The 20188-nt window shown below is 42.5% G+C and overlaps 1 protein-coding gene across 3 annotated transcripts in view; it reads left to right on the top strand.

Annotated features, from left to right (window-relative positions):
• Positions 1–12817, top strand: part of CNTLN (centlein) — a 171497-nt gene extending 158680 nt beyond the window's left edge. For 2 of the 3 annotated variants that reach the window (XM_083592879.1, XM_083592878.1), the window contains 2 exons: positions 1111–1188; positions 11737–12817. In XM_083592879.1, coding sequence (XP_083449005.1) covers positions 1111–1188; positions 11737–11838 — 180 coding nt within the window. In that variant the 3' untranslated portion in view covers positions 11839–12817. Of the gene's footprint in view, positions 1–1110; positions 1189–9289; positions 9515–11736 lie in introns of all 3 variants that reach the window. The other variant, XR_014542968.1, reaches the window with a different exon arrangement.
• Positions 12818–20188: the final 7371 nt, after the last annotated feature.

Below are 20188 nucleotides of genomic sequence, written 5' to 3'. Positions count from 1 at the left end.
GTATGTAACCCGAGGTACCACTGTACTGGGTTATTGCTTGTTTATATGGTTTATTCTTTAGCCTTTTCTTCTCCCTAAGATGTCCCACAAGGCACTGGGTACAGATTTTTCATTGGGGTTTCTTCTGGAAGCCTTTCTCATGAATGAACATAGCGGAGGTTTAGGTCCAGAGTTTTCCAGGTTGAGGAACCCCATCTGCTCCTCATTTCCCTCCACAGCACATGCAGAAACTGCCTTCTTGATCATTGGACCCAATATTGTTTTCATCTGCTCGAACCTGTCTTTGCATGCAATTTACTTCCAGTAATGGATTGTAGCCTCAATTTGGGCCCTTCTGCATGTTTTCTTGATCACTGTGCTCTGGGCCTTCCCTATTTTTTTCTTGCCTGCCACCGCTCAGAAATGAGTGACAATTTAAATGCAACATATTTCATACCCTCCAATTCCAAGTAAACTATTCCCCCAGTAGTAAGTATGGCACTCCAGACACAGAATTGATCTGTGCCTCCTTGGACAGATGTGAGTCCAAAATAACTCCCCAGGCTGCACACCTGGTCCTTTAGGGGCGCAGTCATCCCATTCAGGACCAGGGAGCCCACCCACCTACCCGTCCATGTCCCCCAGAAACAGTACTTCAGTATTTTTGGGATGTAGGCTAAATCTATTGGGAAGGGCGAACCGCTCATGAATAAATGGGCAAGGTTTAAAAGAACTTATTCCACAGATCCTTGGGGAGTTTGGAGTTATCCCTCAAATACATCCCCCGTGCTAAGCTCCATAAGCCACTGGTTTTCTGATAGAAGTTCTGTAACCACTGGCTCATCAGCTGTGGAGGTCCACCATTTGTGCCTTGAGAAGCCACAGACCTGACATCCAAGTTAACAACACGGTGGAGCTATACTGAGGGTTGGGACTGCATTGAAGAAAGCCCTGCTTGATATTGCCTGGGACAGAAAAGTCTTCTTTCTCTACTTCTTATATCCCTTTAAATGTTGCTGCTAGTAGACAGGGTGATCTGGCTGACAAGGAGTGCCAGGCCCCAACTTCTGCTCCCTGTAATAGAGGAATTGTTGTGCACCAATATTTATTTATTTTGGTGTGTGTTTTTAGGAAACACAACAGATGAAAATGGAATATGAAAGCGACAGAGAATGGATGGGCTACTTACAGAAGCTTCTTGAAGGACAGGTGCTTGGTTTTTGCTATATCATCAAGTATAACCTTGGCTATAATTTGTTTATTTTATGGCATGCAGTTGCTTATCTACCGGAAAGATGCTGTTTTTACACAATATTGTCCAGAAAATATGTGCTACACTTGCTGACTTCCTCAGCTATGGGGGAGAACACTCTTGTTATCACCCACCTTTGACAGCTAAGATGGGGAGAGTTCAGTTCCCAGGGTGAAGAAGGCCAAAAAAGTGTGGGAGTCTCATTTACCTCCTTCCTGTATTTATGGGGATCCTTTCTATTGAAAAAGGAGAACTTCTTCAAAGGCTATTTGCACGGTAGATCTGGAGTGATTTCCCAATTCCTGGTGGGAGAGGAGCCCGTTATCTGAGTAAGAAACAGAGTGCTTCTCTTCCGAGGAAATGGCTGGTTGGTCCAAAAGCTCTGCTTCTCACTCGCCTACCGGGAACCCTTCCTACAGAGAAATCATTGATAATAATGATGCCAGGTGGAGGTCCCTATTTGGAGTTCCTATTTTCCAATGGGAAGATGCATTGGCCAAGCCAAAAGCGGTGATCAGTGCACATCTCACCTGGCCTCCTGTGATGTCACCTTGCTCCCCACTCCTAGTGGCACCTGCAAGGTGAGAAGCCACTTGCTCAATACGGCAAAGGAAGACAGGTGGAGGGGCTGGAAGAAGATGTCAACCCTAGCTAAACTCAGCCCCAAGTGAACCATTCCTGCTTACATTTTGGGGAAAGAAGGGAAGTTGAATACCTTAGGCAGAGTTCACCTAAGTCTGAGAGGTTCAAGTACAGATTTAATTAAAGCGCATTTCAGTATCTTTTTTTTAAAAAAAAATCTATTGAAAATTTTCAAGGGTGTTTCCTAAACATCCTTTTCTCTTAAGCTTTTGAGACTTCGCATGAGATGGAGGAAAGGTTAACACCATATTTGTTTGAGCTAATGATACATATGGAAAATAGAACATCTAGGGAGACAAGCCTACATCTCGGCAAACGTATTAATTAAATTATTGAGTCTATCTATATCCATAGTGGAGAGAAAAGGATCTGTTCCCTCATATGTCTTAGGAAAAAGAGATTTTTTTTATCATGTGCCTTTAAAGTTAGTAGTTGATATGGACACCTGAGGAGTTCATGGGTTTCTGTGACCTTTTACTATGGACCTGTTTCCAGTCAATTCATGTTTTCCTCACAGCCAGACAGCTGTTTATTACCGTGTCTTCCCGCATTCTCTACAATATTTTCTACTGAGACCTCAAGCAGCTTGTTAGTGGGAAGTAAATATTGATTTGGCATCCTGTCAATGCAGAAAGAATGAAAAAATTTCCACCAGAGGCCCCTCAAACATTTTCCTATCGACATTTTCTGGGCAGAGTGGAAGGCTGCATAGAGGATGACAAGGCTGAGACTAGTTGAAATCCCTGAGGGGTCCATTGAGACTGCCGCTGTGACCTGTGTGATACTTTTTCTTCTCTTTCAAGTCTTTTTTTTTTAATACACACACAAGTCTGCTGGGATGCTCCCCTCTTGTAAGTGATCAAGGGCAGCTTATTGGCAGGTGAGAGCCCTGCTTTTCTAGTCATAGCCAGCTTTTGTTTCAAGATGGCTGACAACATAAACTGGGTTTTGAAACTTCTTTCCTGTGTAGTATATTTATCCTCCCAGTTCTGCTAATGTGTCTCCCTAATCCAGGGAGAAACTGTCCTACAAAGAGAAGAGTCTGTTTATGACAGATGTGCTGCAGTATTTATTGCACAAATGTCGTAAAATGCACATGCAATTTCTCTTCAGAAAGTGAAAAGGGGGGTGTTTAAACCAGTTGAGGAGATTCGTGGAAATAGCTTTCAGTTTGTGCACCCAGTTAAAAGCAGCACGCATTTTCACCATAAATGAGACCAAAACTTAAAATCCAGTGTTACAGTGATGGCTGATATTTATTGACTGGCTGGTATTTAATTTATTATCAAAAGGTGAAAGCAGCACCAATACTTTCATTGCCCAAAAATCCCAGAAATGCAAATATCCAGTCAATAGGAAGTGTGAATCAGGCAACCGTTTTATGGGGTTGGTGCCTATGTAATTCTGGTGATACATTAACTGTGGTTAAGAGACTGGGAGCTGATGACACAACTGAGAACTCACTCTATACTTCCCCTTTTGCTCATTGCTTCCTTTCTTCCTTCGTGGTACAAATTCTGCCATTCTTCCTCTGACCACCTTAACCCTGGCTAAGTGTAACTGTCATCGATGTTTGCCATTATCAGTGCTAAGTAGGCTTCTATCATAGGCAGGATCTGAAACTGGCTTCAACCTGTAGTTAAGCAGGGACTCCAGTTAACAGTAATGCTGACGTAACACAATTTCTGGGGAAGACAAAAGAGGCAAGGTGGTAGTCTCAAAAACTCTTAACCATAGTTAAAAGGTCTCCAGAACTACGCCTCTGCCAGTCTATACAATAGAAAGATCAAATACAAAAAAATTGTTTTCTGTATCCTCCTTTTGAACTTCTCACCTGGCCATTAGTGCATAACTTAGGCAAAGTTTTAGGTTGCTGGCTGGAATCCACGTATTTTGGAAAGGCAGGATCTTTCCTGAATCCAGTGGGACTTCATGTCATTTATAGCACAATGCTATTTCTTTGGAAGCAAGCCCCATTGAGTTCAGAGCTTACTGCCACGTAAGTGTGTTGAGAATTGCAGCCTTTGGGGATGATTCAGATCATACTTCTGCTCATTTCTCACCACCACCAAGTGGGAAGCACATGGAACTCAGTTGCTGAAGAAAGGAAGCGGCTTCCAACTCCAGCTACGGGCTCCAAAAGTTGACTGTGGATTTACAATGGTCCTTGTTCTATCTTTTTGCCATGGCTTCCCAGCATGTGTAGAAATAGCAGAACGAACATAACGTTTGTTCCTCCAGCATGCCAGTGGACATGTGATGAGCACAATTGTAATACGTGGAAGCACTGACGATGGAAGAAAATGGAAGGCAGCCCTAAATCACAACAAAACTTCACAGGCCTAAGCCAGATAGCTGCCTTTTTGGCATATACCTGGGAAAGAGAGGGTAGTATCATATGTTGCAGGTGCACATGGAAGATATTGAATACCCCTTCTCTCAGCGGACCAGTACCGCAGGCACCCATCCAGTTTTGTGGAACACGAAGGGCAGCACATCCTGCAGACAAGGCCAGGCTGACATGAAAACTCCTGCCCGTTCTGTGGAGGCCAATAAGCTTGTAAAAGTTAGCACCCTCTTGTGTCATTTGCGTTTCCCATCCAAGATGTTTACATCCGTTTTGTGATCTGCTGGGCCACCTTCCCCCCCCCCACTTCCTCCCCACCCCCTCGCAGAATGTCTTGCAGCAAAGTACATGAGATCACTTAATACCGAAGTTTGATATAGTGTCTTCTTGTGCCATTGAGCCTGGCCTCTAGAACATAATTGCCCAACAGTATTGATTTAATTGCCTAGGTTTATTTGTGGACTCCTAATTATTGACTGGAGGTAAATTTAATGGAGAAACCTTTATGAACACAGGGAAACTGCTGCTGTTGCTGTTATACATAAATGAACAGCATCACATCCCTTTGGATCATTTTTCAAGCTAATTTTATTCCACTGTGACAGTATGATAACATTTAAAATGTCATAGACGTTTTATTTTTATTGCTGACATGCACCGTTTTAGTACTACATTAGAATTTGGGAGGGAGCAGTTTCATGGTGAGCACTGGTTGTTCTTTATTGTCATTTAAAGATTCCCCCAGAGAGGAGTCATAAACCGGGGCACACCTCGTAGATGTTGCATCTCCACCTGTGTTTCCTGTATTGCTGATACCTAAAGGGGACGGGATCTTTTCTGCCTAAGGAAATCATCAATAATGTTGCTGATTAACAAATATAATATCTCTGGGCAGTTGCTGAACAAATATATCTGCATAAAGTGACCTCCCCCCCGGCCCATATGAGTGAGATTACAGGCAGAGTGGAGAGAAAGCTTCCAGTGAGCTCTTGTTTCACCTAATGGGCTATTAGAGTCTTTTTACGGAGCAATCCTATCCTTGCATTACCCGTGTTGGGGGTGCAGGGGCGACATATGCTAGCAGAATGGCTACCATGTTTTGCCCAGGAGAAGAGAGGAAGCGTGGACCTTTGTATGAGGTCAAGGAAATGCAACCAAAACATATGACGGTGGAATAAACACAGCAGAGGCACCCACAATGTCCTCGGAAACATTGCCATATGCCTTCAATCAGAGACTCTGTCAGCATCAGCGCATGCCATCCATGCTTTGGGACACACACATGCCTCTTATCTCCATGTGCACTGAATGCAGGATGACATTGCAACATCCTCAGCCCCAGTGGCTTAGCCAACAACAGCACTTCTACTGCCATTCCCTTGGCTGGCTCCACGTTCCACTGGCATATCTGGACTGTCACGGCAATGGTGCTTCTTGCTTTCCACCAGTGCAGCAGGGCTTCTGCAGAATCCTATAGCCTCCTACTGGACCTTCAGTAAGGGCTGCGCCTTTTGTCACCAAAGTATCTATGGATCACTTACAATGCCTTTGGTTCTCCTGATGTTGGTGAACTGCAAACCTCATCATCCTTGCCACTGGTCCAGCTCACCGGTGCTGATGGGAGTTGGCCTTCAGCAACATCTGGCTGGAGAAAAGTTCTGCATCCCTGGTTTAATGGCTTTCTGCCCTGCTCTTCTGTTGAAAAGTCTCCAAGAGCAGCTTACCTACAGTCAAAAGAAGCCTTCCAAAAAGGCTTATGAACTGAAGGATATGATGCTAAAGGAAAATAGGAAGAGGGAGGAAAAGCAAACTAGAACCAATTCTTAAAGTTACACCGTTTTTATAATTTCAAGCTGGAATCGAAACACGTATCCATGTAGTTCAGAAAGCCTTGGGGAAGGAAAGAAAAAATGAATGGGTCCCTCCAATGCATAACATTTGTTCAAGCACAGGGAGTGCAGAGTAATCAATGACCTCCCATGGCACAGATGCACACAGAGTTTATGGAGAAAGACTTGGTTAGGAGATCTATTACGTGGCATACCTACGTATATACAATATCCAACGTACATTTCTCCAGTTATCCATAATCAAAGTAACCCTTTATATAGTCTCACTTCTGTCCTTTAAAAAGTGAAAATATGTGTTTGTAAATCCTTGTTCTCGAAGAGACGCCTTGGGAGCGGCAGGGTGTGTGTGTGTGTGTAATATAGCACTGTGTGCTGAGGATGAGAACCTAATGAAAGAACCCGGCTTCTATTTAAACCATTGATATTTGCAAGGCTGACTTGTAAATAAATATTTGGGTTTGGCAATATAATGCCTGGCTGAGATGCAGGAGCCAGGACACAGCAGCCAAATCACAGATGGTCCACTGCTTAAGCCCTTTCCCCTTGCTTCAGCGCTGCAGAACTTACCTTGCAGCAGAAGCTAAAGGTCACCTGTTAAAGGGCTGACCAAAATTCTTGCTTTCCCTAAAATGCCGTCACTCTAATTAAGAGGCTCTTTGTGTGTGTTAAGAGGACCAAATGTCAACCCTTGCTTCTGCCAAGTCAGGGGCAGGGTGGAGGCAAAGTGAGGCAGGGCAGATCTGTGGCAAGAATTTTTTTGGGGGGATGTTTCTACAATCAAGTGGTATATACATTTTACAAAAATACATACATATCAGTAATACCCATAGTCACCCTGTTGCTTTGCACAAACATGGTGGCACTCCCTGTGTGACTCTTTCCTTTCTGTTCGCTGTTCTGCCTTGCAGGCAGAAGGATAACAAATGGGAAATCCATAGCATAGTGCAGTGTCTTATCAGAAACCTAACACTGCTGGATCTTTAAGGACCACTTCATATGAATCTTCCATTTTTCTTTCTTTGCTTACTGTAATCTATGACCGTTGGAAATGGGTCATATGAGTCTTTTTATCATGTACCAAATCTGCCATTTTTCTTACTACCACCAATGCTTAATTTAAGCAAAACAAAACACAGATTGGGAGGGGCCAGTTAAATTAAAAATTGCCCCCTAGTTGTACCTTAGTTGTAGCTGCCCTTTGAGCTGTTTCACGGGACTTCCCTGCCCCTGGAGACATTTGCTAGCAGAGTTACTTCTCTGATGTCTGCCTCCTCTCTCACGAGGCCTTGCTCTCTTGAAACCCTCAGAGAGCAAAGCTTCTAGTATCCTTACATTAAAGGCAGCTGAAATCTATACAATAGGTCTCTTGTGAAGAATCGGCATCACCCAGCACACAACGCAACCGCTGTTCCCTTCATAGCGATCACAAACATTGGTAAAACTGTTTTCTGTTGCTTGGGGTTGTCTTTTCAATAAGGTAATATGAGCTCTGCAGTGATGTGGCTTATGAAAAGCAACTGAACGTTGCAGCACACAAAATTAGCTGAATAAACAGGTTGCAGTGTGAGGCACAAGGTATCCCAGTGGAGATATGCATACCACCTCGACGGACCCTGTCAGGCCATGCAACTGTATAGGAAAGGGATATTTCCTTTCAGGTTAAGAACTTAATTTGTTCTGGAGGTCCGTTCTTAACCTGAAACTGTTCTTAACCTGAGGTACCACTTTAGCTAATGGGGCCTCCCGCTGCCGCCGCACGATTTTTGTTCTCACCCTGAAGCAAAGTTCTTAACCCGAGGTACTATTTCTGGGTTAGCGGAGTCTATAACCAGAAGCGTCTATAACCTGAAGCGTCTGTAACCTGAGGTACCACTGTACTGACTTAAAATTTTAATTCAAATGGGAAACTCTGAAAACTATTCTTTGCCAAAGCTAGCGGACTCTAAATCAACCTGTCCTGCATCAAATTCATCTGTCAAACATCTTAAAGTGGGCAAACTGCAGGGGAAGTGGGGGCAGCAAAGGACCAGAATGAGAGGCCTAATCTTTACATTCTGTCACCTCAACCAAAGAAGTGTGTGTTTGCTTATGGTAGGTGGAGAGAGTGAATATATATACAGTCGTACCTTGGATTCTGAATGCCTTGTGAGTCGAACATTTTGACTCCTGAACACTGCAAACCCGGAAGTGAGCGTTCTGGTTTGTGAACGTTCTTTGGAACCCAAACGTCGGACGGTGCTTCCACGGCTTCCGATTGGCTGCAGGAACATTGGCTGCATCTTATCAAATTTGTCACTCCCTGCCACAGGAATACACATTTTTATTCCTTCATTGTAAATGCCCTGGGTAGAGACCAGGCCTAAGTCATAAAATATATGAACTCTGGGCCCACCAACATTCAGCCTGGTCCTTCCATTCAAACAGCTGTTTAAGAGCCATATCTCTTTGATTTATTCAACCTGAATTGGTGGCTCTTGCCTTCCGTGCCCCATATCTTAGATGGCAAGCTTGCAGGCAGGATAATCTGTAACTCTTGTCAATTAAAAAATCATATATGCAGGTAGGGTGATGTTTGGAGGCTGCTAGGCCACTGACTGATTGGGGTTCCACCAGAAGCACTGTGGGGGACCCCTAATATTCGTCAACCCCAGCTGTCAATCAACTTGCACCTGAGCTGGTTGGTCATTGGATACATGCCCAGTGCCCACACCAAACACATTTGACCCTTATCAATAAAGTTATGGCCTGGTTTTTATTCATGGCCTGCTTCCCCTACACTATGCATACGAAGCAGGCATGCCAACTCTAGGGGGCCAAAGGCAACTTGGCCCCCTCAATATTTGTTTGAAGGGGCCAGGCCCCCACAATCTCCAGGTGCCCCCGTGTATGTTGTGCGTGTGTGATGTGACATGCACAATGCAGGTTCATTGGCTGGCTCCTCCAGCCTCCTGAGCCGTTCCCAAGGCATGCGGGTCATACACGTGATGTCACACATACTGGAAACCCCGCCCCCCCCAATCTTGGGGGCAACCTGGTACCTCTGATACTGAGCTAAAAGGGCTTGTACTATGACTCAGTATAATGTAGCTTCCTATGAGAGAGAGTAAACATTTGGGCCCCATTGATAGGATTCTGTAGGGTGAGCTCTTTTTGTTCAGGAATTATGAACACACAGAGGAAATCTGTATATTTACTAACCCATTAATAAAAATCTGGCAGGCCTCCACTGAAGATGAAGACTGCAAAGATGCAGTGCGGAATGTATGTCTATAAAGAGAGCCAGATAAAAACATGGACACATTCCCAGAAGCTGATAAATGTGCAAGACATCTTCAACATTTCAAGCTCTCTTATCCTTGATTGCACTGAATGATTAAGATAGAAACACCTCCTTAAAAATCATTTTACAGTGACAAAGGAGCCTTAGAATGTAGTGAACAGCAGGTAAAATATAGAATGATATGAGCCCAAGACAGTGGTAAAGTAATCCATTCATCTAAAGGGGAGTGTTATTAGGAAAAAATAAAGATGCCTCAAAAGCAAATGTGGTCTGGGTGGTGACAGACAGGTCTGAGAAACTTTGAAGAATGGAAAGGATGGCGGTTACCCTATACATAACTACATGAAGAGGGGGAAAGCATACTGTAGGGAAATGATATTTACAAAGTCACATGTGAACTGCATTCCATGATTCCCACTGGCTCAGTATTCTTCGGCACAAGAAACCTTAACGCCAGTGTATAAACTGCACACATGTTGATGTGTTTTTCTCTGTACTAATTTATTTTTCTCATCTGTGATGGTTTGAGTTAGTCATTTGCTTATGTCCCCACATACAACTTTTTCTTGTTCTTAATTCATCTATGAATACTTAACTGGAGAAGAAAACTTCTTTAAAAAACAAACTAACTCACATATCCTTATTTCTGATATTGGTCCATTTGGATGTGTGGCCTGCAGCGAAGGAAAGGTCTTAAACCCCCCATTGTGGGAATACCTCTGCATCTATAGGGATTTCTAAGCAAACTCCTGTGCCAACCTAGCCTATTTTGTTGAGGTTAGCAATCTTCAGGTACCATGGGTTGGTTCCACAGGTGCAAGCACATGAAAAGACTTTCTCTGACTTAGCACAAAACCTTTGTGAAAAAGAAGTGAAATTCAGTGGAGTGCTTCTGTTAGCACAAGACATTGTGAAATATTTTCCGCAGCGTCTGCTGGTACAAAGTGTTGCACAAGGACTTGCGAAACATCTCAAGAAGATGCTTGTGCTAAGTCTGTGTTGAGTGAAGTCTTCTGCTAGTGCTTCTGTTTGTTGAACAGTACTAACTGCTGACTGTTATCTGTCGACCAAAACCAACCTTCTCAACAGAATGACTTAATATGCTTGATATGTCCATCTGTCATTACATTCTGCATCTACCTTGACCTAGGCTCATGCTTGAGCATTTCAAATCCAGCCCCTGGTGTCACTTTTGCCATATTTGCTAGTTACCGTTTCTAGCTCTTACCAGAAACCTGGCCCACTTTGTTGAGGTTCATAGCCTTTGGGGCCAGAAAAGGTTGGATCCTCAGAAGTCCTTCTGCAACTGAAAGGCTTTTTCCAGACTTAGCACAAGATTTCACACCTGTTGCGTGGCCTGCTGGGGAAATCACTTTCTTCCTTCTCAACATCATAGTGAGCTCACAGACTTGGTGTAGATTTAGATGCTCACAAGTAACCCATTCACATGGTGATAAACATTTCCTTTCCGCTGTGGACTGTTGCTCTAAGGCAGCCATGTCCAAAGTCCGTTTTGGGGGCCTAATCCGGCTCGCCGGTCTGTTTAATCTGGCCCCTGTGGCAGTTTATCTCCTGAGGCAAAAATCCTAAAAATACCTCAGCAACTTCAATCCTAACAAAGGTTAACAACTTCGGTTGGCCCTTTGCTTTGGTCCTCATAGCCCTTCACTTCATCAGATCTGGCCCTCTTTGAAAAAAGTTTGGACACCACTCCTCTAAGGACACAAAGTTGCTATGTGACGAAGGCTTTCTTGAGAATTACAGCCATCCTGTGAATAATGTCATTTTTCTAACTTTGACCGTAAAGTATAAATAAAGTCAGTGCAAGCTTGTCCTGCGCCCACCCCGAAGTTTCCTTTATGCTTACGTTTCCCAATAGAATCCTGATCTGTGAAGGGATTTTTTTTCCTGCATTTAGTCCCCAAAGTTTCACTGGATGCCTCTGAAAGCATTTGCCTCCGGCCCGAGGAGCTGTATTGATAGCTCCCTCTCTCCCTCTCCTGAGAGCAGTCAGCATGCAGTGCTGCGTCTACTTATAAGTGCCCCAGAGATGACTGTAACCTCATATTGATCAGCTGATTGAAGATAAATGACAGAGCTGCTGGTATTGCAGATTACATCATTAACATGGTCAGTAAACCATGAATTGTTCAATAAGGCGTTTATCTTTTTTCATTTTATTCTGCTCTTTTATCATTTTTATGATAAGGAACAGTTACACACACTAATCAGGAGGATCCGTTTTAGGAGAGAACGGACGTGGGCAAGTGTGCCAGTGTCAGAACTAAGTGAAATCTAATGGCTTCAGAACACTTAGTAAATGTTTTTTAGCTGAAGAAAAATATAGGCTTCGCTGATCATTTTTCTTACTCTGCTTCTCTTTCAGTTTCCTTTTGCTTCGTATTTAATGGATGCAGTGCTGGAAAAACTAAATGAGCAGAAAAAACTGGCGGAAGAATACAGTTCTCTTGTGAAACAAATGACCTAGGTGTTGCTGAACAGAATCTTGAAAGAGAGAAAGGGTACTCTTCCCCCTCCTGTTTTTGGTTTTGCACTTTGACTCCACTCCCGATTTTGGCTCATACTAACGACCAGTTCACAATCTGTCGCAGCAGGTGCATTTGCTGCATTCACAAAAAAGTACAGCAAATACGAAAAGGAAAGATACACACCAATGTAGACATAGCAGATGTACCTGTTCTCATTAAGTGTGAAGCAGCCATTGGCAACCTTGCCGTCAATGAGTCTTCTAAGTAAACACACGTAAGATTTGGCTGTAGATCTCCCTTCTTGTTTGCTAGCCACCTTCTACACAAACACATTTCTAAGCATTAGCTACAGAGCCATTTGACACTGGTTATGCTCCCAAGTCCAATGGAAATAGTGTAAACATTTTGCAGAGAGATTGCCTTCAAGCAATTAAAAAATAAATTTATTTTGCCAGTAGAAAGTCTGGATAAAGCAAGATGCAGTTGCAGAGGTCGTCTTAACTTCCCAGCAAACATGCCTGGAGTTGTAGTCCAAAAATGGTAGAGGCTACATTACACAACCGGCATTGCTAAGCGCAATCCATTAGGAACTTGAGCAACTTCTTTTCTTGCACAGCTCCTGATCATTTGAATGGTGCGTGCACAGGAAACCCCCTAGGCAACGGTGCCATACATTCAAAAAAGCAGGAGTGCAAATTTTAATATAATTCATTAAAACTGAAGTGAGTGTCCTTTGAAAACCCTTAATTATGACTAACCTAATAAACAGCTTCAAAATTCTCTTTTTATGTGAAACAACAACAAAAAGAATACAAGGCATGGTTAATGAAGCCTTTTTAGGGACTATTCAGCAAACGTGCTTCCTATTGTTTGTTCGTTTTGGTTTTTTTACTGTGAAGGAGTGCATTAAGTGTGCAATGTATTTAATTGTATTTAAGAAACATTTTGTTTGAATAAATGATTTTGAGTTGAACTTTTTATCTAGGAAATCCCTGAAAAATTATGTTTCTCTTCGTTTCTCCGTCCCTCTGTCTCTCTCACACACTACTAGCTGTAGTAACGTTTTGTAATAATAGAACTATCAGTAATAGGCTTGAAAATAGAGGTGCATAGATGAGCACGTATTAACCTTACACCTTTAGGACAAGAATAGCAAATGTGGGACCCTCCATATGGTTTGAGCTACAACTTCTAGCTCCCTGACCACTGGCCATTCTGGCTGGGGCATCTCACCACATTGGCGACCCCTGATTTAGGGGATTACAACTGTGGACAGGTGCTTAAAAGGGTCTCTTAGTTATGTGGGAGCTGTTTCCCATGGAATCAGGAGAGCACATGGCATGAAATAAATTCCATGTTAGAGACCCATGCCATCAATAGCACACCCGTGGCTGGGTCAAGAAAAAATGCCTCCCACACAACTACAATAATATTTAAAGACCCGTTCGATTATTTCCTAAAGAAGATGATCCCTTTAGAACAAAGGTACATTCTTAGAGCACAGGCAAAATATTCAGCTACTGGTAAATTGCTTCTGTGTGAACAAGATTCTGAAGACTGCTTGACAACTTGTTCTAGTCTTCCATATAAAGTATTTTCTTTTAAAATGCCTTTGAAGATATGCTCAAGGAAATGAAACAGTGGTGTGCCTTATTGGTTGGTTGGTCAACGGAAGTTCCAGGTTTAACACTTGGTATTTTCTTCAAGGAGTTTGGCACGGAAGAATGGGGCCACCCATTCAATTATTTAATTAGAACAACATCAGAACACTTATAAACAGCTGCATACGCAATTCTATTTCTACAGATGAATTTTATTGTCTGGTTTAAAGAGAGAGACTGAATTTCGTAACCATAAATGCTGTTCAGCACTGCATAATTTTTTTGGATCTTATTTGTTGTGGCGTAGAAAATTGAGCAGACATATGCTTTGAGTGCTTAAGCTTATGTGAAGTTAACCCTGTAAGCCACGAAGCCTGAACTGATGTGAAATACCTGCACACCCTTCAGACGGTTTAATGTGTTACCACACCTGCTATTTAATTAAGTTTATTCAGTAAAAAGAGTATAAGAATAGCATGATGGGAAATTCTCTGATCATACCCAATCACAACTTTCCCATAAAGCTAGAACTAGTACAAACATCTATCTACACTTGCTTGTAAAAATAAATAAATCAACATTTCCTCACCCCAACCCACCACTTTTCACATTTCCGGTTGTCTCCAATATTTTTGTTGAGCGGCTGAAATAACTTTGGAGCAAGCTTCATTTTTACAAGTACTTTGTGCATCGCCTCTCATCATTTCCACACCTGAATGATGGCCTCACCTAGAATGCAGACCAATCCTCTGATTTACTTTCCTCCCCTTCCTCCTCATTGCTTATAAATTTTTCCCAATTGATCCTGTTTTCGGATTGATTCTAGGCTCCTCCACAAAGTGCGGGAAAATATTGTCTTTGGATTATTATAAATTCTGGGCCAAAAAAGTTTGCTTCCCTCCTGACATACTTTGAAAAAGTATGTAGAAAAAAAGGAGACCCATCGAGAGATGCAAGATGAACAGCTGTAAAACCCCCCCCCCCAACCTCTTCTATAAAGGAGGACTGTAAATCTGCTGTTGGGTCTAAGAGTTGAGCTGCATGTTCAGTAAAATCTTGTTACACTGAAGTGGGAGATTGCATATCTGAATCCTGCGCATAGATTCCAGCTGGCACACTGGAAACAAATAATTGGCCTAGGCTTTTCCATGAGCTGGTAAGCAGTCTGAAACGGGCATGTCACATAATTTAGCTGAACATGTAGACCAGCCGTTAGAAGGATTACAATCATAGATCTAAAACTCTAGAATGGTGCCACCCGTGAACTACTTGAAAATTGCTAAGGGTCTTGGTGAGCCATTTAATGGTTTTTCTGCCAGTTGTAGAAACTGCAATGCACTGTAAAGGTAAAGGGACCCCTGACCATTAGGTTGAGTCGTGGCCGACTCTGGGGTTGCGGCGCTCATCTCGCTTTATTGTCCAAGGGAGCCGATGTACAGCTTCCGGGTCATGTGGCCAGCATGACTAAGCCGCTTCTGGTGAACCAGAGCAGCGCACGGAAATGCTGTTTACTTTCCCGCTGGAGCAGTACCTATTTATCTACTTGCACTTTGATGTGCTTTCAAACTGCTAGGTTGGCAGGAGCAGGGATTGAGCAACGGGAGCTCACCCCGTCACGGGGATTCGAACCGCCGACCTTCTGGTCAGCAAGTCCTAGGCTCTGTGGTTTAACCCACAGCGCCACCCATGTCCCACGCAATGCACTGTATTTGGCGTTATTTGATTTTCAGCTATTTAATGAACATACCATAAGCCATCTGAATGAAGCTCACAGACAACCAGTGGTCCACAGTGGTCCACCAGTGCTCTAAAAGGCTCCTGGAAGCTTATCTTATGGTCTGTTGCATTAGAGTATGCCTGAATACATACATTAAAACTAGGGCTAGGTGACATATCGTCCAAAATGGGTTTGAAGTCCTTATCGTGATATCACTTTCATAATTCTTGACCTGGCAATATATCACAAATCATGTATGTGCCATGCAAAAATCACGTGGAAAAAACCAGGAAAGTCAGCCAATGCCTCTTCGTAGCTCCATCCTTATTCAGACATTGTGATGTATCAGTATATCGCGATGTTGAAAACCAGATATCGCCCAGCCCTAATAATAGTTTAAAATGAATTGGAATCCCAGGGATCATAGGAAAGATCATTAATTAAATTACAGTAGCAGCACAAGAATTGGAGCAAATGCCTTTGACTACACACGGCAACAGAGCTTACAGCTTGAAGAAATTATCATGTGGAGTGGCTGAACAGCTGAAACCCTGGATGAGGAATCTGTGACCTCTCAGATATTGTTGAATTATCAGCCTCAGCTGGCATGTCCAAGGGGGAGGATCCAACAATTTGGAGGAGTGCAAGTTTACCATCCTTGGCTTAAATTCCCCACCTTTGTTGGATTTAAGCACGACCAGTTCATTCGTTTCATTTTTTTACAGGAAAATGCAACTTCAAGGCAGGGTTGCCAGCTTTTAACTTCCTGTCCTCAAACAGAATATCCTTTGCCCAGAGCATCTCTGACAGCTTCTGAACTTCTCTTAAAAATCCAATAGTGAAGATTCTACAACTTTCTTTAGCCTCAGCCTTGTACTGATTAATGAATTAGTTTTGTCAGTGGGTATGGACTAAAGAGGCATAATTAATACTATACAGTATAAACTGTTCTTTCACAAATCCTGGCTTATTGATAATGCCAATTATCCAAGTGCTGTGTGTATCCTTAGATATTCTCTCTCTCTCTCTCTGGAGTCTTATGTTTTGCATTAGCTTTGTGCAAATTTCATTTTAGTGAAATGAAAAAAAAAGGTTCCAGCCAAAGGAAGAAGTAATGAGAATCCATTTATAAACCAATCTAATTTGTTTATAAACAAAACAAATTAATACCCTTTGTGAATGTTATGTTCCTGCATCACCAATTCATTTAGCAGCACTGAATGTTTCTAAATTGTCAGGTTGCGCTAAATTGTATCTGGCTATTAATTCTGAGACTTTTGAAAATGAGATGAGTAATAAAGCTTAGTTTGTAGTAAACAGTATCAATGTCGTTTTCTTTTTTTAAATTAATAATAATTCTTTGAGCAGTTATTCCTTATTACTCATTGGCAAGTAGCCATTGCTCTAACAAGAAAGCATTGTAGCCAATTTTAGTCATTCTCAGAGTAGACCCATTTAAATTAATGGATGTGACTAACTTGGATCCATTCATTTCAGCTGAGTCTACTCTGAGGAAAACCGAGCTGCAGTACAACAACAGTACAACCTGTTGTTCCTTGTAATAGTGTGTTTATTATAAGAACAGCTACCTCTGGTTCAATCAGTCAACCAAGCTTCCACAAATGTACTTGTGAAGGAAACTGCCCCTTGACCCTCTGGCAGTGACTCCTGCTCTGGTCAAGAAGTCCAGCAGCATAGAGATCTCTACCTCCAAGTTCATCAAGAATTGAAAAGTCTCCCATGTCAAGCCAAGTTTTAGGGCAAGGAGAAGCTTTTTCCTGGTTGATATCTCAGCACAATAAAGGAGACTTCTTCTGCCCATCCCTGAGTCCTGTCACAGACCCTCGCAAGTGTCTCTATTTTCCAGGAACAGTACTGGTCCTGGATTTACAGAAGCCGTCCCAGTTTCTGATTTGATCCCGGAATGTCCTGCTTTTCCTTACGACATCCCTATTTTCATCGGAGAAATGTTGGTGGGTATAGAGTTTTGCAAACCCCGAGCAAAGGAGATAAGTAACTCTACAACCTTTAGAAGAAATCTGAAGGCAGCCCTGTATAGGGAAGTTTTTTTTAAAAAAGTTTCATGTTTTATTATGTTTTTATACACGTTGGAAGCCACCCAGAGTAGCTGGGGCAACCTGGTCAGGTGGGCAGGGTATAAATAATAAAATTATCATCATCATTATTATGGAATAGGATGTCCCTATTTTCATTGGAGAAATGTTGGAGGGTATGCTGTCCCACATGCAACAAGCAAGGGGGAGGACTGGAGGTCTCTCATATTGCGTGGAGCCATCAATGAAGAAGCTGAGATGTTTGAGAGTAACAGCTACTGCCTGTTAAAAAACACAGTCAAGTCCCTTTGTTCTTGTTCAATACCATTTGAATTCTTCACAGACAAGTTTTCTACTATAAACATCAAGTGTGAGGAACCTTTGGGCTCCCAGCTGTTGCTGAACTACACTTCGTTCTACCTGGACACTGAGGTCCAACGCCAAGGGCCTTCTGGCAGTTCCCTCACTGTGAGAAGCAAAGCTACAGGGAATCAGGCAGAGGGCCTTCTCGGTGGTGGCACCCGTCTCCTGCCAGATGTCAAGGAGCTTCACAATCTTCCAATATACCTGAAGGAGAGTCTCCACCCCCATCATTCAGTCCGGACACTGAGGTCCAGCTCCGGGGGCCTTCTGGCGGTTCCCTCACTGTGAGAAACAAAGCTACAGAGAACCAGGCAGAGGGCCTTCTCGGTAGTGGCGCCCTCCCTGTGGAACGCCCTCCCTCCAGATGTCAAAGAGAACAACAACTACCAGACTTTTAGAAGACATCTGAAGGCAGCCCTGTTTAGGGAAGTTTTTAATGTGTGACATTTTAATGTATTTTTAATCTTTGTTGGAAGCTGCCTAGAGTGGCTGGGGAAACCCAGCCAGATGGGCAGGGTACAAATAATAAATAATAATTATTATTATTCTCATCACCCCTGCGCCGAGGCAGATAGGAGTTGCAGTTTGTCAACAGCAGGAGGACCAAAGGTTCCTCACACCTCATTTAGAGTCATATGTATTTTCCGCTGTTAAGGGGATTACCAGGAAGGTGTGGAGCAGGAAGCGATGATTAAATTCTTATGAGGTCTGCTTCTGAGTAGACACATACAAAATGGCACTTTGAAGAAGTGATTGGTGCAGTCAACAACCACTGCAGCCCCTCCTTCTGAACGGGGCGGAAATGTATGAATAACATTGTTTGCATATGTTCCATATGTTGTTCTTCCTGAATTTAGAGATAAGTATTCTGATCTGCTTATGGCCTAGCTGGATCAGGTTGCTGCTAGCTGCTTCTTTGTGACAATTAAATGACCAAATAAAATTTCTAGGGCCTAGCAGATTCTTAAGGGTTTAATTTTTTTGCGTGTCATTATTTTGCATTATTTATTAATTTTGCATACCGCCCTATACCCACAGGTCTCGGGGCGGTTACAACATAAAATCACAATATAAAAAACAAAACAAAATACATAATAAAAAAGGAAACAACCCAAGAAATACAGCACATTTTTAAATGGCATTGGATAGTACAGGGTTTTAAATGCACATTTTATGTACACCTCCGCAAACATGACCAAGGAAACTGGAGAATAATTCAAAGAAAATGTCCTCTTACTTTATATAGACAATGGGGGCTTCCTGGCTGAATCTATTCTTCCATTAAGTGCTCCTGATGCGCCACCTAGTGGAAAGAAAGTTCCCACCTGCCTTAAATAAACTTTACACAAAACAACTTTTAGTACTTCCTGTGAGCTTTTTCAGTAAAACAGTTTTAATGTGGAAAAATGTTTTTTGAGTTGTCGTTGTCGTCCCCCCCCCCCCGCCACACACCGCAATGCCTGGTTGTATCACACAAACACATCATGTTTTTTCTTTCTTTTAAAACAAACCAATGTGCAATAGGCAGAGGGAATGGAAGTAAAAATAAATGGAAAATTAAAATATTTCCCCTCCTCAGTATGTACAAAATGAAGAATTGTCCAGTAACAGTGAATAATTCTGGCTTGAACAGTACGCAGCGGTTTAGATTGCAATCTGCCCATATTGATCACTTATTTGTTCAGTGTGATCCTGTCTCCATTTAGTGAATTGACTGGCATTCCCTGCTTAACTTTGAGGGAGCTACTTATGCCTTACAACTAGGTTATCTGCCATGACATACCAGTAGCTGCTTACCTTTCCAGTTTACCTTTTCAGACCTAATCCTTAATTTTTTTAAGAGTTCTTTTCTATAGCTACGTTTGCCAGCACGACAAGTTATTGCTTCTCTTTACGTCATCCATGTTGCTTTTGTAATTTTGTTAAAGTATAAAATGTTACTTCCTTGGATGCCTAGAGCCAGGTTTGGGGCAAGTATTCTTTGTTGAGAAAGCCACAGCAGAGATTTAAAGTTACAAAACATGCAGCAAAGTTATGCATGGAAATATAGGCTGTTAGACCTTTAAATATCCCATTCTAAGTCACTTCCAAAGCTTCCTTAGCATAGAAAGAGACCGCACATTGGGTAAGTTAATAACAGTTTACTTACAAACTCTTCAAAGTTCAAATTCATGTGCTTTTCCATATAGCAGCAAGAAAAGACAGGCAATATAGCTTAGTTTCAAAAAGTGGTACAGTGGTACCTCGGGTTACATACGCTTCAGGTTACATATGCTTCAGGTTATACACTCCGCTAACCCAAAAATAGTGCTTCAGGTTAAGAACTTTGCTTCAGGATAAGAACAGAAATCAGGCTCCAGCGGCGCAGCAGCAGCAGGAGGCCCCATTAGCTAAAGTGGTGCTTCAGGTTAAGAACAGTTTCAGGTTAAGAACGGACCTCCGGAACAAATTAAGTACTTAACCCGAGGTACCACTGTACAATGTTTCTAAATTTGTATGCAAACACAAATATGGCTTGCTAAATCCATGTGGTCTAAGCTTGGTGTAGACTTTCTTACTGGTAGCGTTCACATTTTAAGCATGTTGGTTATATGAGGCTGAAAATATCCCACAA

The sequence above is a fragment of the Podarcis filfolensis genome (genome assembly GCF_964270895.1).
Source record: "Podarcis filfolensis genome assembly, chromosome: 17".
NCBI classification, from domain to species: Eukaryota; Metazoa; Chordata; class Lepidosauria; order Squamata; family Lacertidae; genus Podarcis; species Podarcis filfolensis.
This window is presented reverse-complemented; position numbering and strand designations above follow the sequence as displayed.